Source organism: Diospyros lotus, chromosome 15 (genome assembly GCF_014633365.1).
Source record: "Diospyros lotus cultivar Yz01 chromosome 15, ASM1463336v1, whole genome shotgun sequence".
In the NCBI taxonomy this organism is placed as follows: Eukaryota; Viridiplantae; Streptophyta; class Magnoliopsida; order Ericales; family Ebenaceae; genus Diospyros; species Diospyros lotus.
The window spans coordinates 518,148-544,142 of record NC_068352.1 but is presented as its reverse complement, the minus strand read 5'-3'; the positions used below and the strand labels follow the sequence as shown (position 1 = coordinate 544,142).

The 25,995-nt window shown below is 35.3% G+C and overlaps 2 protein-coding genes across 2 annotated transcripts in view; one reads left to right on the top strand and one right to left on the bottom strand.

Moving 5' to 3' along the window:
• The window catches only part of LOC127792023 (uncharacterized), a 31,959-nt gene extending 27,558 nt beyond the window's left edge, over positions 1-4,401 (top strand). The window contains exons 6-7 of the mRNA XM_052322305.1: positions 1,198-1,328; positions 4,070-4,401. Of these exons, the coding sequence (XP_052178265.1) occupies positions 1,198-1,328; positions 4,070-4,132 (194 nt within the window). The 3' untranslated portion in view covers positions 4,133-4,401. The remainder of the gene's footprint in view (positions 1-1,197; positions 1,329-4,069) is intronic.
• A 584-nt stretch (positions 4,402-4,985) lies between these two features.
• LOC127792141 (rRNA (cytosine-C(5))-methyltransferase NOP2C) overlaps positions 4,986-25,995 on the bottom strand; it is a 30,875-nt gene continuing 9,865 nt past the window's right edge. Inside the window, exons 8-13 of the mRNA XM_052322516.1 lie at positions 24,207-24,375; positions 12,681-12,892; positions 12,022-12,122; positions 8,873-8,954; positions 6,258-6,319; positions 4,986-5,523 (exon numbers count right to left, since the gene is read on the bottom strand). Of these exons, the coding sequence (XP_052178476.1) occupies positions 5,409-5,523; positions 6,258-6,319; positions 8,873-8,954; positions 12,022-12,122; positions 12,681-12,892; positions 24,207-24,375 (741 nt within the window). The 3' untranslated portion in view covers positions 4,986-5,408. The remainder of the gene's footprint in view (positions 5,524-6,257; positions 6,320-8,872; positions 8,955-12,021; positions 12,123-12,680; positions 12,893-24,206; positions 24,376-25,995) is intronic.

Genomic DNA, 25,995 nt, shown 5'->3' with positions numbered 1-25,995 from the left:
TTATGTTCTTTCTTGTATGCATTCGTAAGCAAGTTCTCCCATCCATGATATTGTAGACAATTCATAATTAGTGGAGACATTGAGAATGAAGTTCATCCAAGTATGAACTTATTAAGAAGGGCCAGAAAGAGAAGGTTGTACTTCACTAGAGCCTTTGCTCAATATTAATTCCTCGATTCTTTTTCTTTTGAATTATCTTTCCATGACTATTTACAAATAAATTGATTAAAATCCCAAACTAAATTAACATGTTTAATAAATTAACATGATTAAAATCCCAAACTAAATTAACATGTTTAATAAATTAACATGTTTAATAAAATTTTTGCCTAGTAAATGATAAATCTTCAAGAATGAAGCTTTAAAGAGATGAACTTTTTTTTTTTTTTTTTGGCCGGGGGGTGGGGGGGTAAAAGTTGTGACAAAAGACTAGCCCCAGAAAACCATCTCTTGATAGATCAAATCTTTCTCTAAAACCCTGCAAGTAAAAAAAGCTTTAAAAACCCAAAAGGCTTAAACCGTTCAATTTATTTGCATGGTGGAATTATTTTAATGTATGGCAGTGCATGATAAGTATGCGCATGACTTGGGCCACAACATCTACACCATAATGGTTTTTATTTATTATTAAAGTTAAATAGTAAGAGGAAAGGCCCAATCTAAACTGGTCACAATTATAAATTATTTGAATGGCTGACTCAATCAGTGGTGGCCATATGATCCTTGTTGATGGAGTCAAAAAGAAAAATAGGTGGACCCATCTCTCTTTTTCTTTTTCCCGGTAAATAAGGAAAAGGTGCTTCGTGCTTTAAATGATGGCTGTGAGATCATCTTTGGTCGGTTTGTATTGCCCTGCCTGTAACATGGATGCCTCTTTGGGACACCTGGCACCCTTGTAACAGTCCTTATCTTATCTTTGTAAGAGATGAGGTAACAGTGCGGTAACTTAACCAGAATGAACTAGGGGAGATTTTTTTTCCAGATATTTACTGGTAGATATGGAATGAAATTTACAAATATGATTGATGATGCTTAAGTTATCAGATGCAAGATACCAGAAATATTGACCCCTTTTTCTTTCTCTAAATTTCTTTGTTGTGCGTCCCATGCTGGTTCTGCAGAATACTTTCTTGAGACTCACGTGATATATATTCCTCTTGTTTTTGTTTTTTTGTTTTTTAATGAAATTTGTTGCAGATGGAAATTCTTCTTTTCCCCTTGTTATGGTTGGTGGTGTTCTTGAAGCCAATAAGAGGTGGGACATAGGGAAAGAAGTCGTAAGTTGTATTGCTAACGAATTTCCTAGAGTTCTTCCAATTCATCCAAGGGTAAGCATATGCTCAACTTTAAGTACTAGTTTTATAGCCTTTCCATTAATACTTTTATTGTTATAAGCATCTAGCTTTCTAGCAAGTCTTGCTCGCATCCAATTTCATGACTCTGGCTACAATGTTAAAGTGCAAATACAAGAATTGAAACAAAATTCTATGGCAACTGTTAAAATAGTGCAATGGTGGAATGGATGTGGACACATGTTGCATGTTGGCAAGTACTTGCCAAGTACTTTTTGTGGGCTCTATTAAAGCCCTCACACCTTGTGAAATTGGAAAATTGACATTCTAGCTTGTCTTTCTAGTAATCTATCCAATGACGAATTTGATAAGTTGCACATATATTATAGTTTGGAAAGGTAGTTCTGGTGAGAGAGTGCAGAGCAGAGCAAGTGGCTTAGTGGTGACCCCTTTAGTATTGTGTCTTTGGAGTGGGCACAATGAACACTGAGAAATTAGGAGAGAGTTAGGATAGTCTAGAGATCTGCTTGCAAATTTATCTGCTAAAGTTTTGCAAGAGTTATTAGTGAGTTTTATATGTTAAAAGCTTAGAACGTATGACATAAATACTTTACAGAAGTATTGTAATTAGATGTTTTAGTATTTAGATGTATAGATGTATAAGACAAGTATATGGTTGTAAAATGTAAATATCCTGCACTTTTATGTTAATTACTTATAAAAGGAAATTTTTTTAGTATAGTGACAAACAGACAGCTCTAGTTATCCAGATTTTATCATTCTATAACAAGTTTACATTATATAGGCAAAAGTAAATTGTTATGCCTTAACTTCACTTACATTCCCATATATTTAGAAGTAGAAGCTTCTTGGACTCTGAATAAATAGTGGAGAGAGAAATTTTTGTTGTCAGGTTTACTTACTTTGATATTCGTTTTATGAAATGGAAAGTAAAAAGTGGAGAAAATAAAGGCAATGGCTACTCTAAAGCAACTTTTACTTCTGTAGAGAACTAAAAATTAAGTGTAAAATCTACAAATATTTGAAGTATGGTTGCTTTGGCAATAGTTTCAGTTCATCAGTAATTTTCAAAATTTTTGTTGGACGAACTTGAAATTTTTAGGACAACTACCAAATGTTTTCACAGAAGTTAAAGAAGGGACTACTTGATAAAATGATTATCGTTTGGGATGTTTAACCATATACAGCATGCTCGAATCCAAACAAAAATGTGAGAACTAACTCAATGTAGGTTTATGAGCTTCCATTCGAGATTAAGTCATCATAGAATGTTTTTGATTGTCTCTGACTCATCTAAGGTTATAGTTACATATGTCACTAGAGAACAACATTCCATGCAGCTGTCCCTAGATAAAATGGATAGAGCTTGTTTGGATTGACATGAGATCAATTCAATTGAATTAGAAGAACTATATTGATGGACAAGTTCACGTAAAGTCAAGTTTGAGAATTCTTTTAGATGAACCTTCTAGTTGTTCTAGTTTATGCATCTATCCTTTGGTAACTTATGTTGGCTCAATTATTTATTCATAGGAAGCTTGCTTTTTGTTTAATGAGCTCCTTCAATAGCCGGCACCCTGTGTATCACTGAAACCTATTGGGCAATATGGACATGATTGACTACAGGTTCTCCAAATATAAAGAAGTGCCCTTTTGCTGCTCTTAACGGAATTCATCGTTGTTTTTCTTGAAGTTAAGGGTGCTGGAGACAGTCTTCATCCTGTATGCCACGCTAGAATTCCTGGTCACATTGATATCGTTCATCATTATGTGCATACCTGTCTTTTGACCTTGATTCTCAGTATCTAATATCCCTACCTCTCCCAAGGAAAGAAAAAAGAAAAAAACAAAAGAAAAGAAATGATGGATTGGATCAATGGACTACAAGTTGGCAAACACGAAATATACAATTTATGGTTAGCAATCCATGTAATATAAAATAAAATATACAATTTATGGTTTAATGTGTCATTACCGTGTCATCCTAATATTTTTGAAAATTATTGCATGGGGTCGTCCAAGTAAATGCTATGTCTGTCTTAGGTGTTTTTGCCTGTGCTTCTTGGATGAATGACCACAGTAGTTTATTTTGACCTATTTTAGCAATAGTTGTTGTACCTTTTATACCATCTCTCTCTCTCTCAACTGGTGATTGTCATAAACATGAGGGAAGTTCAAAATGTTTTGTAACACCATCTATCTATGATAAGCCAAGTGCACTACATTATTATAAGTAGTGCATTTTGGTTCTCTTTTTCCTTGTTCATGCTGATATCAGTCTCTTATATTCTTGATTACGTGATCTGCTTGGATGATTTTGTTCCCTCTGTCAGGAATTTTTCCAGTAACGACAAAGGTAAGTTTTTAGCGGCCCTTTGTTATCATGCATGGCTGTTTGTTGGATGTTGGATAAGTGGCAAAATTACTGCTTTAATTGATTGTTTTGTCGACAAGTTCTCATGAAACACTAGCTGGGGAGAGAGTCAAGACTGTAAAATGTGATATGACTCGTTTCTTTTAACTGTTTGTTAGTGAATTGAATGGTTATGTTCCCCACAAAGAATGAATGAAACTTTAAATAGAAAGAAATAATTGAAGAATCGAGTGCATTCTATATACACAACAACTTTTTTCCTCTAATTTTCTCTGCTGCCCTCTATTAATTTATAATAATATTCTTTCAAGTCTGTAAGATTGTTGCACTTTTGTTTTAGTTGGGAGATTTACTTATTTTTCTGGCGCCTTGATGCAATTAGGTTGAGCCAGCAATAGGAGCAGCATTGCTGGCTTGGAATTTTTTGATGAGACAATCTCAATAGAAAACCTTCAGACACCCATAATTGATCACTCTGAAGGGGGTATGCCAATTGTACAGTCGCATGGACAAATGACACAAAAGGGGGGAAACAAAGTAGCCCAGAAGCAAGAAAGTTAGTAACACAGGCTGCTTTATCAGATTATTTTAGTAGTTTCATATGCTTGTGCTTGTATCTTATTTTGCTCTCTTCTCTCTTCTTAGCATTACCTTCTTATTCCGAGACCTATTTGGGACTTGCAGTTAATAAATGCCTACTTGTTTTTGTTGGTTTTTTTCTTGGCAATAGATAACCTCAGTACTCAAACTAAGTGTGTGCAATTGTTGCAAAGGGGGGAATGCAACTTGAAATTATTAACTGTAATTACAATATTTTGTAAGGTTAATTATAAAAATAATTCAATCTTTGGTGAATTTGTAATTTTATCTAATCTTTTCAATTTTGGTAATTAGATCCAAATGGGTTCTTTTGGGTGCAATTTTATTATCAATTTAAAGAAAGTATGTTTATACTGATTTAACATGCTAAGTATAATATAATAATAATAATAATAATATTTATGAGAATTATATGTACACAAGTAAAACATATATATAATAATTTTTTTTATTTATGTATATATATAAATTGTATAAATATTATTATTAAATGATATTTGATATGCTAAATTAACATGAATACATCCCCTTTAAATCAATTTTATAGGTTAGATAAAATTATATTTAATTGAGTCAATTTGGATCTAATTGTTAAAATTGAAAGAATTGGATAAAATTGTAAATTCATAAAAAAAAAGAGATTATTTTCATGATTAACCTTATTTTAAAATAAACTAAGAAAATTGAGTACTGGCTAAAGGAAACATACAGTGTTTAATTATATAATAAATGGCAGAGTTGAACTACTCAGAAAAAAGATCATACCGGCACCTAGACCAAGGGCAGGGGGTTGGACATAATGTTGACAGCTTGACATATAGTGAAGGACCTTCTAAACCAAAAGCAAATGCCTACTCTCACTGTAATGAGCATCCCACAATATCAAGTTACATGCAAAGACTGCTAAAAATATTTGACCAGTACAACTAGGTATAATTATAATCAACCAGAATTAGTCTTGAAAATTTTGAATACCGAAGATGCACCTTAAAATACCCAAGTCATGAACTCATCACCTTAGGATATGCTGTGACAATATTCTGAAAGATCCTCCCGAAAGCATAAAATCTGACACCAAAGAGCTGCTGCATCCTTGCAAGTTGCATATTCTTTGAAAGAAATCAGGCATCTTTGGGGCCAACATTGAACTTGGCTATGAAGAAGCCAATTGTATCAAGTGGAGAAGACGGATCAAATCTCTGAACAAGATCTTCCTCACCTGGTCTTAACCATTCCCTGAAAAAAATCAAGCATCAAGCTCACCAATCAAGCATCAAGCATCCAATTGCACACTTTGAGGCAATTATCTCTAGCAAAAGATAAATGTAATTCACTTCAGATTATGGAGACGTGCCAATTTCAATTAAGGAATGCTTGCAGTGATAGCATTGGAAGCATCTCTCACTCAGCGGATTGCTTCAAAATTGTTCCTTAAGTTGTAACTTTCTCCTTTCCTTATTCTTTTATCCATTTTTCTCTTATATGTCAAACTTTAGAAATATGTTTGTTTAAGCGTTGATTTATCCTGTCATTGGGCCTTTAATTGAATTTATATTAAAAGATGATTTTAGTTTTGTGTTACATTTGAATAGATCACTTAATGGCATTGAGTTTGATGTAGGTTTGAAGGTCACTGTTTTTTAGGACTATACTTCCTGTTATTGGCATTCACAGCTACTTTTCACAGCTAGGATCATCTTAAGCTAAGATTAAATTGAGCTTCCACCAGGCAAAATCACGGATAACAAGCTGGAGAGACAATTATAGACTCAAAATTGATTATGTAATAAAAAATGTAGGCAGTTTCCACTTTCCAGTTCCATTATCAGTTAAAGGGAAATGGAAGCATTTAGCTGCAATGCCAACACTCTGCATGAATCCAATAGCTTAAAACTTCCTACTTGTCAAGAAAGCACATACTACTGCAAAAGAGGAATTCTAGAATATGACTGGAGGAAAGAAGCACTTACTCGATGGATCCATCAGACAGCTCACAGCATCCAACAAGGCCAGGTCCTCCAATTTTCGGATGCTGAAAAGAATTATAAAGTCAGAGAAGAATTATTAAGTACTGTACTAATAGTATCCACTAGAACAAAAAGAGGACTAGGACCGGAAAGAACCAATAATATTTTACTTCACGTGGATGGTTCATTACAAAAAGCAATAAATGGACTGTATACTTGCACCCTTTTATTTGCCCTGGATTCAGTTATACCATTAAGTTTACAGTACAAGATCCAATGATGAGATTGATCTAGATCTAACAGATTCATAACATCTTTAAGAACTTGTCAATACTTGTCACATAAGAAGCTCCATGGAAGCCCCTCATTATTTCCCCCCCATAAATTATTAGCTAGTCAAGAAAGAAAAGGAAAAAGGAATAAACTTTAGACATTTGATACTTCCACGTTTAGCGCAGAAAACTAACTAGAGTTAAAACCAATCAAGGAATCTACTGGAAGAGTGTTTTTCCTTTTCAGTTCATATTTGATTTCTCATGTTCAAGTAAGACAAACAAGGATGAAATTTGGTTTCAGTGTGTTACTTCTATAAGCTTAGAACGAAAATATTTTGCAAATATTTGCAAAATGGCCAAAAATAAATGAGCACATATGGAAATGTATAGAAATAAAAACTAACATAAATGTTACATAATCTAAGTAATAGAATAACCGAACACACTAGTTATAGACACATCTCTCCACGTCAAGGGAACCAGAGCGTAAATTGAAAGTAAACTCAATGTGAACCAAAAATCATAAGACTAGTGTCAAAACTGACACAATTCAACATGTTTAAGATATATGCATCTCTTTGCACAAAGTGTACAAGTATATTAATTGAAAGTAATAGAGAAGAATTAAAGACTAGTGTCAAACAAATAAATATTATCATAATCACATGCACACAATTAGAAATATGTGCAAGCTTCTAAGCATTTTTAAAAGTGAACAAATAAAGTATAAACAACCTTAATTCCACTACGAGGGGTTGCTACATGGATTTTATCTTTGCAAATAATCATCTCAATCCGGCCATATCTTCTATTAGTTCTATAAAGTTCTATAAAGCCATTGTAACACATATCATCCAAGTTCCCCACCAAATTTTTCTTGGTCTTCCTCTCCCTCATTTGCTAAAAACTTCTTTGAACCAAACAAAGGATGCCCTAATGTTGTCCATTTCTGGTAGCAATGCAAGTATCATATGTGGTTACATATCTATTCCCCACCATAATATTCATACCCTAATGGTCATATGTGTGGCATCCATGCATAGTGGCTAAACCAACAACCACATGCATTCATCAACAGATAGGAAAAGGATAGTAGTTGGCAACTCAAGATCACTGATGCAGACTTCCAACGTGGGACTCAACATAACAGGATGAGTCAATGTCATTCAAAGCTCCAATTGTAAAGGTCTGTTGGATATGACTACCATCGTTGGTATACAGTTAAATCCAGTAAAGACTAATCCTGCGTAAGTGTCACTGAGCCAGTTAAGTTGTGACTTTTTTCAAGTTGGCTCCAAGGCAATAAATAACAACTGCAGCACCATAAAGGCTACCTAAGGGACCACACTATGATTGCTTGCTCCTTCAGAACAATAGGCACCAAAGAAAATTCTACAACGCTGCAAGTAGTCTAGGCTTCCGGGTTAATTTCAACCTCTTTTAACAAATTAACTGAAAAAAAAGAGTGACAATTTACTGCCCACACTGAAAGTACCAAACAGTATTTCCCTTGTACCTAATTACTGAAAAACTAAAATTCTGCAAGCTTATCAACCAAACGTTTTCTGGTAAATTATTCTAGTTCCAAAAAAGAGAACAAAAGAATAAGGGCATACATTCCACGAATTCTCAACTTAGAAGAAGAAAATTAAACAACAACAACAACAACATATCCAGCCTTTAAAAAAATAAAAAAAAACATAACCAAAAGATTACATCTTAAGAAGTTACCATCCAAGAAAGAAAAAATACAAGATCTCCAAATATTTTATCCAGATTGGTATATTTTAATTTGATGTTAAATGTTGGAGAAACCAAGTTTGAACAAAAGATGAGATGATAAAGATTATTTGAGATAAGAAAGATGAGATGATAAAGATTATTTGAGATAAGAAAGACGAGAAGATAAAGAAGAAGATAGAGATAAAGAGATAAGTGGTTACAAAAACCTACCACTTGAGTTTTAAATCCTTCCCTATCTGTTCATAGCATATTTGAATTTGTATTTTATCCAATCCCTGTATTTTAGGAGTAATCCATAGCCTAGGTCATGTATAAATAGACATCTAAATTCAATACATATATCATACACAATTACAGCAGTATAATTCTGTTTTACATTAAATCATTGGCCAAATGATGCTACTTGCAAGCATCCATCAAGCATATCCAAACATAACAGATCTCTATTCGTACAGTATGCTGTATGCAATTAGATTATTTAGCTAGAACTTTTCCAATCTATTGTTTCTTAAATGTCAAACCTTTACATAAAACAGCGGTTAGGTCAGGATGGTTAAAACCATGAATTGAACTATATGAAACTTAAACTTGTAGCCTGACCTGTGATTGCAGAGAAAGAAAATTATATGCATCTAAAGCATATCGCACAAGTGCTTCATTCTCACCAGGGTTGATTGTACACCTGACAATTAAAAAGAGACATGTGAGCAGCACTCCTCCTTTTCAATTCATTTCATAAGAAAGCATATATAATCTTAGGCGTATGGAACTGAATAACAAAATCATGGATGAGAATGCAAAAGAAGCCGAGAAAGGTAAAGGGTTGGAAGTGAGAAAGCATGTATATAGCCCATAGTTAAAGTGCATGCGGGAAGTTAGAGAGAGCTAGGCACATCCATATATAGAGAAATGAAATGGAATGACAAACAAAAGCCTACTAAGGTGTTTCCATGCAACATGAAAGTTCTCTGTCAATGTAACGACCTGTTTGAGGGTCTAGATTATTTTGTCGTTATTTTCATGTGTTATATTGTGTCATTAATTGAGCAATGTGTTGAAAATATTTTATGTGATGAAAAAGGGAAAATTATGTGTAAGTCAAGTAGAATAAAGTTGAAAAGTCAAAGAATGGGGTTGTGAGAAATGATGGAAAAGTCAAAATTGGGAAGATGGAATTGGGCTATGGGCTGCCGTGTATATATATGTATTATATATGCATTTATATTATATTAATTGTAATTATATAAATGGAGATCGATATATATACATATATATGTGAATGAATAAAGTGGGGGGTAAAATGGGTGAGGGAAAAGGGGGGAGCAAGTGGCCAAATTGAGCTTGGCGTGCAAGCTTCCTCTCCATTTTGCCTTCTTCATCTTCTTTCTTCTTTCCCTCCTTTCTGTTCTTCCATTCTTTCCAGTCTTCTTCTTGATTGGAGCCTCAAGAAAGGTGGGGATTTTTAGTGCCGGGTGCTTCTCCGGTTGCAACATCAAACAAATCTCTAAGGCAAGTTCTTCTTCCTTTTTTCCTTTGAAGAAGCGAGTTCCTTTACTTATTCTCCTTTTCAGTTGCAAGTTCTTCTATTCTTTTCCTCTTTCAAAAGCAAGCCCTAACCCTTTTCTTCAGTTGGAATTATTGGGTCTTTTCATTTCTTTGGAATTTTGGTGCTTGAACCCCCATTTTCAGTTTAAGTGGGTTTCATTTCTTGATTTTGTAAATCTTGTGGGTTTTCTTGAATTCTTGATGAACCTCTTTTAAAGTTTCAATAGGGTTTCGTTTCACCCTTCATTTTTCCAAGGAATGATGCTTTATTTGATTAAAGTTTAGAGCAATGCAAGAGTTTAGTGTTCTTGTATGCATTTTCCGATTTTCATTCGTGTTCTTCGTGTTTCAAGCTTCTGCCAATCGACCATTTGCCTTGGTCTGTCGACCGTTTGTGGATGTTTGAGGATGGCTAAGCTAGTTGTATTCTGTCGGTCGACCAACCACGCCCAGGCTATCGACCGTTTGGGGGAATGGCCTTCAGTGGTTGATAGTTAGGGATGAGGCTGTTGACCGTTCACAGGGGTAGTCTCTAGCGGTCGATAGATGCTCTAAAGCTGTCAATTGTTCCTCCCTTGTTGTCGATCGTTGCTTCCTTCTTTGCTTTTATTCTACTCCCCAAACTTCATATTATCTATTATTTACATTCCTTCATTGATTATGATATTGATTGATGTTGTGTGTGTGTGTGTGTGTGGGGGGGGGGGGGGGGGGGGGGGGAGGAATATTAATCCATGACTATATAGTGGGCAATACTTATGATGTACATGATTATATATATATATACGTTGAATTTGCCTACGGGTGAATGTTGATGGAATTATTTAGAACCATGTTGAGCATTGGCTTAGAGAAATTGATAAGTGCATGATCTTATATGTATCTATAAAGTTGAGCACATGTCCATGATATTGATTTAGCGCAACTATTATTTTGCGCGGCAAACTAAGTTTGCATGGGGGAAAAGGATATCCAAAACCAAGCTCAGTAGGCACTTGCCTGGCACGAGAGGAGCTTTGACTCAGAATGCTCGCCTGGTGAAAAAAAGCCAATGCATGAGTGGACAATGGTCCACAAGTGGATGATATGATATTGTTATCGTATTAATATATGATGTGTTGAGGCATGATAAAGAATTTACAAATATGTTGTGAGTAGTCTATTCTACTTCATTTATTATCATTCATGCCCTCGATTCACAATACTTTTCATTTGCTTTATTTTACACTTGTTGAGCCTTGTGGCTCACCCTTTGCTTTTGCATCATTCCAGATAAGGGTAAGCCCAAGGAAGGGGGCGAGCCCAGCGATGTTAAGTCTCATGGGTGGCTATGTGTATAGAGCAGTCCCAACCAAAAGATCCATGGGGTGTGTTTTGAGAGCAAATAGAAAAGGATTTAGTCTATATTTTATTTTGTTGCCCTTTTATTTTGAAGTGTTTGGGCAGTTAAGCCCTAATGAGCATGTTAAAGGAATGATGACGTAAATATTTATTTTGGCTCCTGTTGTTAGTGAGCACGTTTGGGAATGAAATCATATGAATGTCCTTCATTAAGTTTTTATTTGTGCTGATGCTTTTGGAAACCTCCTCTCAGATTCCTATGCTAGCAGGATTTCTGGGAGTGGGCCGTCACAGTCAATCTGGTCTAGATTACTTTTTGGCTAAGAAACCCAGCATTTTTTTGTTTTTTGTGTTTGAGCCTAATTCACAATTTCGAGTTTTCTAGACATCCTTCATTGTACCATCTGCTTATACATGTCATGACAGCTCCATATGGGCACGCTGCACTACTATATCACAGCAAGCAGATTCATACAGCCCCACATGTCAGCAACTCAAGCCACGTATGGGCCAGTGACTTGCCTCTTAGTTATCTCATCAGTTTTCAGGTCAATTAATCAAGCCCTAGTCCCAATAGGTGGGGTTCGCTACTGTTGAATAAAAATAATAATATAAAAAATAACTATCTACCTAACAGGTTAAGCTCTTAGACGGGATAGTGGTTAAAATAGTTAAATAGCAACCATGAATCATCTAATGTTCAAAAGAAAATAAGTGGGACATATAATAGTAGATGCAACAAGCTCTACAGCACAAATTCTTATATGCTATTATAATACATACGATTAATATTTAATCTTGTATCCAGTACGTAGCAAGTAAAATGTCAACTTAAAAAGATTTAGAGAAAGATTAGTACTAACGTGGAGTAAACTATAACTCCACCCGGGCGAACTAACTGAACAGCCTGGTCAAACATTCTCCTCTGGTACTTTGCATGGTTCCTCAATGATTCTATTGTTTCCTGCAGAAGACAACAAATCCCTCTAGCCTTCTTATTCAAACAGGAGAGAAGAAAAAAAAGGAAAAGGAAAAATGGGTAAAATGACAGAAGATGCAAAGTCACATTCAACATTCCAGAGATATATCAAAAGCCATATCCAAGAACAACTCAGCATTGAGCAGCTCCTTTGGATTCAATAGTAGAAAATATAAAACTAAGAGATTCCAACGTAATGATCTTAAAGTTGTACAAACATGAAGATAATAGATTCTTGTCAAAAGAGAGATTGATCAGAAAGAATCTTTTATAATGGTGAATGGCAAAATGCTAAAATAAACAAAGTACAGGGGGGGGAAAAGCAAAAGATAAGAAGTCAACCATAAAGACAAAATTCATGAACGGGCCATTGGACATGCAAGCTATTGCAGTTATAAATACAGCAGGCTTAGTTTATATCAGGAGATTTATTAGTTTATCTTGTGAAAAAATCACTGCTTCAACTCATATTTCTTTGTCACACAAACCCAAAGCATAAAGAAGGCATGATATCAGTAACATAATTTTCTAGAAAAATTCTACCTCCCCAGCAAATAGTCGGGGTCTTAATCCAAGTGCAGAACATGGAGCATCAAGGAGCACTCGATCGAAGCTATTTGGAGAAAAACCTTCTGATTTTTCCACCCTACCACCCAAGCAATTATTTCTTCCAGGCCCATTTCTCAGCCTCCGGGTACACTTTTGGAGGTCAGCTTTGCTAGCACAAGTCGCATGTGTTGCTTGCCTATTGCTAACTGAGATATTAAGTTGATTATGACGGAAGTTAAACTAGTAGAACAGGAAAAATCAGCATAAACAATAGATTACAAAAAACAATAAATTCCTAAAATTGGAAATAAATTCCTGCCATGTGAAGTAAAGACAACAACAATATTAAAGTTAGCAAAGGAAATGAGATGCATTCTAAAGAAAACCATGACAAGAATTTCATAAATATAATTTATGGCTTAAGCACAACCATATTTGAAGAGTTAGAAAATCTGATCAAAGAAGTTTCAATATATCTTTCCGCTCTCCAACATACCATCCTACTCAAAAGTGCAACATCAACAGAATTTTCAACTCTCAAATGCTCCTAGCAACTTTACCACAGTCCAAAAAGCCCTTTTTCTTGTGTGTAGCAATTACAATTTACACCACTACATATTCCTTATATAGATACATTGATATACAAGAGCATAAGCCTGAATTAGAAAACACAAATCCACTACCTTAAAAAATATTGGCATCCAATTTACATACAATGGCAGTAGAATATTACTAGATTAACTAAAAAAGAAAATCCAAGAAGAACTCGGTGTGCATTACTTATAGATGATAATATATTGGTATATGAGACAAAGAATGTATGAATAATAAAATTGAATTAAGGACAAACACCTTAGAATGTCATCGTGAAACTTGAAAATGAAGCAATACAACAACATACCAAGACTTTATCCTACTATGCAGGGTTGGCTACATGACTTGTTTATTATGATACAGGACAATTGTTGGACCGCAAATAGTTCCAGGCTTTACATGTGACCCGATGATGACTCTAGAAGCTAGAATCCCACTACTAATGTGGCACAAAGGAAGTTCTAGTTTTTCAACAGTTGGAGAAATGGCCAAGTGTGTCCTTGGTGACTCCACTAGGTACTTGTGGATATGGACCCAGGTTTTATCCTAAGACACCCTAAAACATGTGGATCCACAAGCTACATAAAAGCGCCTGTTAAGATGACTATATTATTGATGATGGATTATTAATTGATGGATTAATTGTCCGTGTTGGACGTGTTTTATACACTTAAATGGAGATTTTCCACACCATGAGATGTAATTGATTCATACTACTGCATTGGGAATATTTTGAAATGACATCATTTTTATTGTATACATATGAAAATTCAATATTATGGATATAATCTATAAGTAGTGAGCTCACAACTCCACCTAACCATTTTAGGTGATGGGAATTGTCAATGGACTCATTAAGGTCACTCCAAATTGGGGAATTGACAATGGACTCATTAAGGCCACTCCCATAGTCACTAGGTTCCCTCCTACCCCCTTGGAACGGCAACCTAGATCACATATTTCTAATTGTGGTTCTTTTACATCCCGAGATTGCGAGGACCACAATCCAAATCCCCAAGAAAAGGGATGCCAAGAGGTTCATGAATTTAGTTAAAATGATTAAAAACTAGGAAAGAAACTCAAGGTTGGAATAATTTTCAAAGAAAATGAACGAAAAGACAGCCTGCCTACTTCACTTTCTTGTATATTGAAATAAGCTGAATTCTTGAAAGCTAACTTAAAAATTTATTGAATCCGAGTAGAGGTATTTATACAAATACAAAATATCTATTCTATCTTCTAGAAAACAGGAATAAATTCAAATTTAGATAACAATAACTAATATTCAAGATGCTGGAATTTATCTTCTGATTTAAGCTGAATCTTTCCCTTGAATCTTGGAGCTTTATCTTACCTTTCAGGCTTCCTTATTTTTTAAACTTTTAAGTCCTATCTTATCCAACCACCTTATCTTTCCCTCTTTAAACTTGAACCACCAATCTTGTCATCCAACACTCCCCCTCAAGCTAGAAAATATATACTTATCATTCCCAGCTTGCCAATTAAAGATTCAAAACCTAGTCTTGCCATGGCTTTTGTAAACACATCAACCACTTGACTTCTTGTAGAAATATAGGATATATTAATTCCTCCTTCCTCAATTTCCCTCTTTATAAAGCTACGCTCTATTCTCACATGCTTCATTTGATTATGTTGAACTGAATTTTTGACAATACTATTGTCATTACCCCAAAGGGTGGACAAGGGTATGGATGTAATTAGTAGAATGGGGAGCAAGGCTATAATTAGCCTAATACTTGTAATAAATAGCAGTTATATCAAACAGTTATAGCTTCAACAGCTTGTACATTTTCGATTACAACTAAGAGGCTGCCTCTAAAAGGAGAGCAGGCGCCTAAGGGGGATTATGAAAATGAATAGAACACAATTCTTTCCCTCCTATTTTCTCTCTCAATTCTCCCTCCTTCCTTCAAATTCTCTCTCCTTCTTCAATTCAAATTCCTACGGCCATTTCTTTGTCGTGATAAAGGAATACGTAAGTCTTCCATCAGCCTTTCTAACCAAATCACTTCACAAATCCTTGAGCTATAGCTTGGAATTCTACCTCAGCACTACTACAGGCAACAACCAACTATTTTTTACTTCTCCATGTAACCACATTTTCCCATACTTTAGTACAATAACCTGAAGTTGATCGGTCACCTTCAATAGAGCCTGCCCAATCTGCATTAACAAAGCCCTCAATTCCTCTCTCCATTGTTTTCTAAAATAGCAATCATTTTCCAGGTGTCCCTTTTAGATACCTTAGGACATGAAAAACAACATTCATATGTCTTTGAGTGGAAGAATATATATATTGACTAATTACATTCACTACATAGGCTATATCTAGCCTTGTAAGGGATAAGTAGATTAATTTTCCCACTAATCGTTGGCATCTTTCCTTTTCAACCGAGGCATCATCATTGATTTTTCCAAATTTCCAATTCTTTTTTAGAGGTATTCCAGTAGGTCTACACCCTAACATACATGTTTCTTTCAACAAATCAAGTGTATATTTTCTCTATAAGATGAACAGACCTTTACTCCGAGCCACCTCCATTCCTAGGAAATACCTCATTGTTCCTAGGTCTTTAACTTCAAATTCAGCTCTCAATTGCTTCTTCAAGCTCTCTATTTCTTGCATGTCATCTCCTGTTACTAATACTATAATATCTCCACATAGACAATTAATATAGCCTTCCTTCCATTTTTTGTGTTTTAGGAACAAAGTATGGTTTGTTTGCCCTTGTTTATACCTTAATCGATTTAGGGTCATGCTGAACTTCTTGAACCAAGCTCTTGGTGATTGTTTTAAATCGTATAGAGACCACTTAAGCTTACAAACCTTTCCAATGTCCACTTCTTGCTCAAAACCAGGAGGAACCCACATATATATCTCCTCATCTAAATCTCCATTAAAGAATGCATTTTTAATATCAAATTGACATAAAGGACACTCTAAATTAAAAACAATAGAGTGATACCCTAATAAAATTCAATTCAGCCACAAGAGCAAATGTCTCTTCATAGTCAATTCCATAGGTTTGAGTGAACTCTTGGGCCACCAATCTGACCTTGTATCTTTCAACACTTCCATTTGCATGATGTTTTACCGTGAATACCCACTTAAATCCAACTACCTTCTTATTTGAGGGAAATTCCACTATATCTCAAGTATTATTACCAACCAAGGCTTTCATTCCTTCTAGAACAGCAGCCTTCCAGTTAGGATCCTTCATAGCACATTGAATGTTTTTGGGGATTTCAATGTTGTCAATACTTTGCAACAAAAGCCTTAAAATGTGGAGACAACTTTGCATAAGTCAAATGATTAGAAATAGGGTACTTTACACAAGACCTTACCCCTTTTTGCAGTGCTATAGGAACAGCCCAATCCAAATCATCCATCCTTGTAGTAGTGTTGTCCCCAGATGGACCAGCCTCCAGATTTAATGACTAACTATGTTGAGGTTGCTGATGGCTTTTAGGCCGTCTGGAATAAACAAGAAGAGGATTGTCAAAAGGTGGAAGATGAGTGTCAGGGGCTGTTTTATGAGTAGAAGTATCGGGCATAGAGGTGTCAGGAGGGTCAAGAATCAAGTTTGGATCAGGCATAGAAGTATCAAGATGGTCAGGAGTTGCTACTAGTATGTTATATCAGGAGTTGATGCTGGTGCTCTGCCTTGAGAACATATTGGCAGCGTAGATGGAATAGAATTAGGCAGAAAGAGAGAGATGAGGGAATCCCAAGGCCATTCTGCACAGGCAATCTCCTATAGAGAAGATGTAGGAGGATAAAATGGGTGATCCTCATAGAATATTACATCCGGGGACACAAAAAATTTGAGAGAGGAGAAGCACTAGCACTTGTATCTTTTTTGGGAAAGAGAATACTCAATAAAGATACACTTAAGTGCCTTTGGTTCAAGTTTTGTCCGAGAGATTAGTGTTGTGAACATATACAATGCAACCAAAGACCTTGGGAGAGAGAGAAGTAAGGAGATGGACATTGGGAAATAGATCACAAAAAGTGTTAAGAGGAGTTCTAAATTGCAAGCCTTTAGAGGGAAAACGACTGATGAGGTAAGAGGCAGTAAGAACAGCTTCCCCCCAATAGGAATAAGGAACATAGGTAGTAAACATCATAACTTAGGCCACCTCAAGTAGATGTCTGTTTTTTCTCTCAAAACAGCTTCCCCCCAATAGGAATAAGGAACATAGGTAGTAAACATCATAACTTAAGCCACCTCAAGTAGATGTCTATTTTTTCTCTCAATCACCCCATTTTGTTAAAGGGCGTATGGACATTAACTTTAATGAAAAATACCATGTTCAGAGAGAATGACGCAACGTGTAGCACGTGTTTGAAAAAACACACCAAAATAAACCCTTAAAAGAGCAAACTTCAATGGTCAAATCTTGGCTTTCAAGAAGATGCAAAAACAAAACCGTTTTGCTAAGAAAACCCAAATAGGTTGCTGAAATTTGATTGAGAAAAACTTGATTACAACCCCTAACTTCTAGGTATATTTATAGTGTTTGGCTAATCCAAATCCATCTAATATTTGTAAATAAAATTCAACTAGAATCCTAATAGAAATAAATCATAAATAAAATTTAACTACAATCCTAATAAAAATAAAACTCTAATCAAACATGAAATAGAATCCTAAATCAAGTAGAAACATGAAGTAGAATACTAAATCAAGTAGAATTCTAAAACTTAAGAAGTATTAAAATATTATTCTGGTGCTACTATTCCGGTGATACTATTTCGATTTGGTCAGATCGACCTTGGGTTGGGTCTTGATTGACGATCGCATCATTCACCTCCACTTGAGAAAAAATTTGACCTCGAATTTTGATTCGAGTAGGACAAATCCATGCTCGGCAAGTACAAAGAGAGATTAAACACATTGAATGTTTAGAAATACCCATATGATTAGGCAAATCCACAACATAAGCATTATCATTGGTCTTCTTTGGAATCTTGTAAGAACCATATTTCTTTGATTTGACATTGTTCTGCTTTTCTGCTGGAATCCATTCATTTTTCAAAAATATCATGACTTCATCTCCAACCTCAAATATCTTATGCTTCCTATGCTTGTCAGTTGTCGCCTTGTACTTCTTATTTGTGCAATTTTTGCTTGACATTTTCTTGAACTACTTGAACTTTTCTGCTAAGGGAACATAAGCAGAGACATTCCTTCCCCTCTTAGCCCTATCTTCGTTGGCATGGGTCCAACCATCACCACATTTGTTGCCCTCTGCCTCCATTGTATTATTATTGTTAGATTGAGGACATTGAACCTTCCATCTTGAGCGCTTCTATAATCTAGTAGATCTTATCATAGATCCTTCTCCTCTTATCAACTTTCTTGATTTTGACTCCTCAACAGCTTCCGAATTCATCCATAGATTTTTCTTGCCTGGAGAAGCATTCTTTTGCAATTGTTTCGAATAAAGGCTTAACTACCAACAGTCTCTCCATCACTTAAAATATTGATGCTTGTATCCTTCTTTGGTCTAAGCACTTGATCAGCTATAGTGGTAGCTACTACAACATTCTTAGTTTCGGAATCTAATTTCAGATTAATATCGAAAGCAGTTGCGCTACCCGAGTTAACTAGTCTGGGAGATCCAACACTCCTATTCACAAAGAGACCCCTATGACCATCTTGCTTTTGCAATCGCAAAGGTGAATAGGGTAGAAGAATCTAATACCATGGCCTCCATCTCCTTTATAGCCGCAAACCAATCAGAAGAAACACCACCATCCTTGGATTGCGAAGCAATGCCTGAGCCCTCGGGACTGAAAAATACCCGAATATGAGTCAACAACCTTGGAGTTTCTATCATGTGAGCAGCATAAACTAGACTTGAGTTTGCAAACGTTGAGGTTGTTGGGATAACGTAATGTTCGAGATCAAGCTCCAAACTTAACGAAAAACCATTCTTTAGTTTATACTCATCGTTTCTCCAATGGTTGTGTTGTTGAGCATTCCTCCTAACCCCTTTACCACTAGGGTTGGTTATCATACGACCAAGATCATCCTCATCGTCGCTATCATCCATCATTGGTCTTCTAGGATTAATGAGGACAAGATTAATGGCTGGTCTTCCCAATTTAACGTAGCTGACTTGATTTATGCCATTAGTCTAGTTCCGATTATACTTAACTTGTTGTAAGACGCTCAATTGGTTGCGGATTCGCTCCAATTGCTGCTGCATTGTACGAGTTATTTCCTATTGTTCTTCGATTGTTCTCCAAACTGCGAGCAACCCCCGATCACTATCACAAGATTGGCCATCTGATTGGTTGATAAACTGCTTTGATACCACCTAACACAGCGTGTAGCGCGTGTGTGAAAAAATACACCAAAATAAACCCTTGAAAGAGTAAACTTCAATGGTCGAAGTTTGGCTTTCAAGAAAACGCAAAAATAAGACTGTTTTGCTAAGAAAACCCAAATAGGTTGCTGAAATTTGATTAAGAAAAACTTGATCACAATCCCTAACTTTTAGGTATATTTATAGTGTTTGGCTAATCCAAATCTATCTAATATTTGTAAATAAAATTCAACTAGAATTCTAATAGAAATAAATTCTAAATAAAAGTCAAATAGAATCCTAATAGAAATAAATCCTAAATAAAATTTAACTAGAATCCTAATAAAAATAAAATCCTAATCAAACATAAAGTAAAATCTTAAATCAAGTACAAACATGAAGTAGAATTCTAAAACTTAAGAAGTATTAAAATATTGTTCTGGCACTACTATTCCGGTGATACTGTTTTGATTTAATCAGGTCGGCCTTGGGTCGGGTCTTGATTAGCGACCACATTAGAGAATCAATGAAATCAAGGGAAAAATATTCTCGGCCATTATCAATTCGAAGAACATGAATAGGAGTTTGAAACACATTCAAAATGAGTTTGTGAAACCTTTTGAAAATGTTACTGGCCTCTGATTTTTCTCTCATAAGATAGACCTAGCAAACTATAGTATGATTATCAATAAAGGTTATGAACCAACAGGAACCCGAGATATTGGGATGTTTAGTAGGACTCCAAATATCACTATGAATCAAGTGAAAAGGTTTAGATGATTTATAGGGTTGTATAGAATAATGAGAACGAGATTGTTTAGCAAAAGTACACTGCTGACATTGAAAAGATTGTTCTTTATTAATAAAAAGGTGAGGATACAAGGATTTTAGAAATGGGAAACTTGGGTGTCCAAAGCGTTTATGCCACAATAGAACAATGGAATTAGCTGTTACAATAAAAACAACTTCATTGGTTGGAGAACTTGGAACATCTTTTGACATATAGTAAAGGCTATCTCTTGCCTTAGCACTGCCAATCATCATCCCCGAAGCCTGGTCCTAAAATATACAGTAGGATGGGAAAAAAGTTACACTACAATTCATGTCTCTTGTAAGTTTACTAACTAATAGTAAATTGCACTGCAATCGAAGTACATGCAGAACATATTTCAACTTTAGTTTTGATAAACACACTACTCCAAATCCCAAGAGAGGTTGTGCCATCAATCATAGAAATATCAATAGTTGTGTTACAAGGTGTATAATCCATCATAGAGTTAGCCAAACTTGACTCATGATCTGATGCCCCAGTATCCACTATCCAAACATGTTTAGGAAGCTTTCGTGAGATTAGTGAGTAATGAGGAATACCTTGTATGGCTATTGAAGCTATTGGCTTAGGAGTAGGAAAACTTGAGGGATTTGTACCTGTGGTTTGATTTAGCAGCCTGTACAATGCTTGAACCCACTTTGTTCATCGATTTAGATTTGTGCTATTCCCAGGTTCAGTGGAGGCTTCAGCAGCATAGGTTGATTTAGTTCTCTCTCTTATTTTGTGGCTTCCAGTTCGCTGGCTTATCATGAATCTTCTAGCATGTTTCCCGTGTGTGGTATGGTTTGTTACAATGGTCACACAACTGCTTGTCCTTCCTTTGATTTCTTGATAAAGTATCCTCCCTTTTGACAGTAGCAAGAGCAGAGTTTTGATGGCTTGAGATTGAGTCTATCTTTTGGGTAAGTATCACCTTACGCCTACTTTCCTCTCTCTTTACCTCAACAAACACCTCTCTTAAGTGTAGGTAAGGGTTTAATACCTAATAATCTTCCACGAACTCCATCCAAATCCAAGTTAAGATCATGGAGGAAATCAAAGACAATCCTTTTCTAGCATCTTATTGTATTTTGTGCTATCAATTGGACAATCCCAATTAACAGTGTAAAATAAATCCATCTCATGCCATAACTTAGTCAAAACATTATAATATTCTGTAACATTAAGATTACTTTGTCTGGTTGTATGAATGACTAACTTGATTTCAAAATATTGAGAGGTATTCTCCAAATTTAAGTACATTTCTTGGATTGCATCCCAAATCTCTTTTGCAGTTTTATAGAAGAGATAGGTTCTACCGATCCATGGCTCCATTGAGTTGATAAGCCATGCCATAATTTGTTGTCGTATTTGGTGGGGTAAGAATCACTCCTGTCAAGTATCCAGCTTTTCCCTTTCCCTTGATTACCAGCAATACCAATTGAAACATTTCTTTAAAATTACTCCCATTTAATTTATGTTGAGTAATCTATAGAGGATTGTTATCAATGGGATTTGTACAAAAATTGGACTGAGAATGAGGATTAGGAGAACTTGTGGTTGAGGCTTCAGTTATGGTAGGGTTTGGTAGAGTTTCGACCATGATTTTTAAAATAGCCTAGACCTCAAGATCTAGGTGACCAAGACTTGGCTCTGATACCATAAAATAAGCTAAATTCTTGAAAGCTTACTTGAAAGTTTATGGAATCCGAGTAGAGATATTTATACAAGTACAAAATATCTATTCTATTTCCTAGAAAATATGAATAAATTCAAATCTAGATAAGAGTGACTAATATTCAAAATGCTGGAATTTATCTTCTAATTTAAGTTGAATCTTTCCCTTGAATCTTGGAGCTTTATCTTATCTTCTAGGCCTCCTTATCTTTTAAACTTTTAAGTCTTATCTTATCCAACCACCTTATCTTTCCCTCTTTAAACTTGAACACCCAATCTCGTCATCCAACATATATTCTATTTCATTTTGAATAATATTCAAACCTAACTTCATTTGAATAGGATTTTCTTCATTCCATAAATTGTACAAGAACATAGAAAAGAATTCAAAATAAAACAAAACAAACCAACCTTTTGTAAGAGCAAAATATCAATCCAACTGATTTTGACTCAAGTACAACTATAAAATGTACCGCAACCCAAAATCACAAGCCAATTAAGCATACGTTCTCGATACTACAAAATTAGCATCCTAACATACCCCGTACTTGTTCCCATACCACATTCCTGGTAACTATGGTCACCCCAATTACTTTGCCAGGTGTTTAATTATGAGATATTGTACCTTGATTGTCTTGGTATTTATAAATCATTGTTGGCTCTTAATGATTGTGGTGATTAATGGATTTTAGGCTTTATGTTCCTTAAGCTTTGGGTTGGGGTTCACAGCCGATCATATTACCCAGAAAACTTTTTGATGAGAGACAAAAAAAAAAAAAAAAGTTGAAGAAAATTGGGGGGAGAGAGTGGTGGAAGAAGAAGAAAAAGAAGTGAAGAAGAGAAGGAAAGAATTCGGAAGGGAGAAATCTCAATTGGCATTCCAAAATCAATCAAATCCCTTTGGTTACATCCTATAGGCTAAAGATAAATCACTTTCCTAAACAAGTCATACTAAAATAAAAATAAAACCCAATCAAATTTTACTAAAATAAAAGGCTGGAAATCTAAATTCTAAATCAAAATTAGAACAAATCAAAAATCCTAAATCATATTCCAAGTATAATTGAGAGTGACTTGGAATATACATTGAGATTTCTTCCCATTGCTCCCCCACTGAATTCTTTCTCACTCTTCTTCTCCAACTGTCTTCTCCCTCTCTCCTATCTTCTACTACTACTCCTTGCTATCCCATATCATCTCTCCTCTTTTAGAACTTCAAAGCTACCTACCCCAGCTTTAGCTGGAAAAAGTGTCCTAACTGAAAAGGTAGAATCCTCCAGAAAGTTGATTGCTTGTTGCTTTTCTATACACTTCTCTTTCTTCCTAAGCATCTTCTGAAATTAGCTATACCAATGCATATAATATAAAAAAGAAGACCACGAGGCACAGCAGTGAGGCAAGTGGATTAAATAGAGGAAGTTCATAGCAAAAGAGGAATAGAATGACCAAATAAAACTTGGTTAGAAACCCATAAACAAGACATAAACTATGACCTTACAGATGATATGGCCATGGATATTGATAGCCAGAGGTCTAGACCTCGGGATTAATTGTTGTTCTTCTTGTTGCCTTTTTCATTATATTTGCATAGTATTATATGTGGCATTTATATAAGTTTAACATGTATGTATATATTCTCGCATGTTGAGAAATACAGTATCAGCATTGTGTCGTGTCATATTTGTGCTGTGATGCTTGTGCTTAGTGGGGGCATCAGTATCCAATTTGCAAAAAGATAGACAAGTGCAATATATAGAGCGTGTTTCTTCCTCCAGTATTTGATGAATTTCCAAATTGGTAGTAAATAGCAAGGGCATCAATTATCCATCCATAAAATTGTTCCCTACAGAAAAAATAATGACCTTTTTCTTTATGACAATACCAAATTATTATGTAACTCCATGGGAAATAAAAACAGATTATAAAAGGTCCCAAAAATGTTTTCTGTTTTATGTACATGTTATTATATATATAATACATTACCTTTTAACCATCTGCTACAATGTACTATTAGCAAATCAACCATATTGAATAACTCATTATCCATATGCCATAAATGAACCATGTATCATTGAAAAAAAACCACAAAAAAGAAAACATACAGTTTTCGTTTCTGTTCGAATCAATTTCTGACCCTTCTACGGCAACAGATGATGTCGTGTACATATCACTGGATTCAGTTCTTTGACGAACAGCTCTAAGAGCATCTAATTTGTATGTGTTTATACAATTCAAGCCCATTTCAGTGGCCAATTTCTGGATATCAAGAACCTATAAAACAGGGCAAGATAAGTAGTAAAATAATGGCACCTGCAAAGGAAATATACTTTTACAGAGAAGAAAGGGTTTAAAATCTACAGAGTAATTTAGATATTAAAATTTTCAGTTTATTGATAGAAGTAGGGTGCCAGAAACAGAGAACATTAATGGTCTTTTATGGAACAGACAAATTTCAATAGAACAGCATGAGGAAACATAAATATGACTAAATGTATCAATCTTCTTTGGACAAAAAAATTTATACTTAAGACTTTCTTATATCTAATGTAATGCAGTTATTGCTTAAGCACTCTCCAATTTCAAACGGCATCAGACAAACTTCTTTGGAAACAATTATGGATTTTGTGTGTTGAAACACATTGACTTGCTACCTGTAGTTCACTAAGAAACTCTGCCCATTGGTACGAGGCAAGCTCTCAAAGCTGGATTGACATCTTTGATCAGGACATTTACCCATGTAGGGGGGGGCACTTCAGTGTTGTATCCTGCACTATTCAGGTAGCGTTTGCTTTGCTGGAATGGTTGGAGGGAATAGGAATGGAAATGAGGTAAAGATTGTTTGGTTGCAACTTTGGAAAGGGAATGCCCATTCCATCATATGTGGGAATAAGCATTCCCTCCAAATGTATATGGAATTCTCATTCCACTCCACCAAAGATTTTTGCAAATTACTTTTTTACCTCCATTTTTTTTTAAATTGCAAAATATCCTTGGCCAAAAAAAATAAAAATAGTATTTTATTAACACTCAAAACTAATATTTTATTAACACCCAAAAATAAAAATAATATTTTATTTAACATCCAAAAAATGTAGGGTCAATTTCACAAATCACCCGAGTTATTGACCATTTTGCCCATTTTAATCTCTCCCTCTCCCCCCTCACACCAATATACAGCAGCGAGCACCATGGCTGCCAGCATGCTTCAGTGGTCCAGCCCTATCCCTCTCACACTGCAGCTTGGCGACGGTCCCATCAGGAACTTGCCGAAGGCAACCACCACAGCGGAGTTCCAAATCTGGGAACTCGTCGCAAGGGTACCACATGTAATTTCACCTAGCCTTAGGGGGAAGTTGGTGTAATTATCCCAAAATAAAAATAGTATTTAATTATTCTTTGTCAGTTATTTTTTCATTCCATTCCACCAAGTTCTAATGTATCAAGCATAACAATGGAATGGAATGGTCATTTTATTACTGATCGCACCAAACATGATAATGGAACGAAATGGTCATTCCACTCCATTCCTATTCTCATTCCCATTCGCTTTACTTCCATTCCAACAAACCAAACAGGCCCTCAAATCCTCCATAAATTCATTCCCTGGTTACATCACAGTGGATCCGTACAATGTATCATACATGATACACCCCAGAAGACTGCTCCCAGCAATTAAAATACCATTTAATTCATTTTGAAACTCAAAAGTGCGGAAGAAATGAGGCCTATCTATCCCGTGATGTATGATTCACATTGGAATTCAGGCTTTCACCATGTAGATAAAAATCAAGAAAGGAAGTTCAGAGTTCTCATATTGTTTGAGTTTAAGGTTAAAATTAAGAGGGTGTTGTTGAGAAAAGTAGTTCTATTCATCCTTTACAAAGGAATATT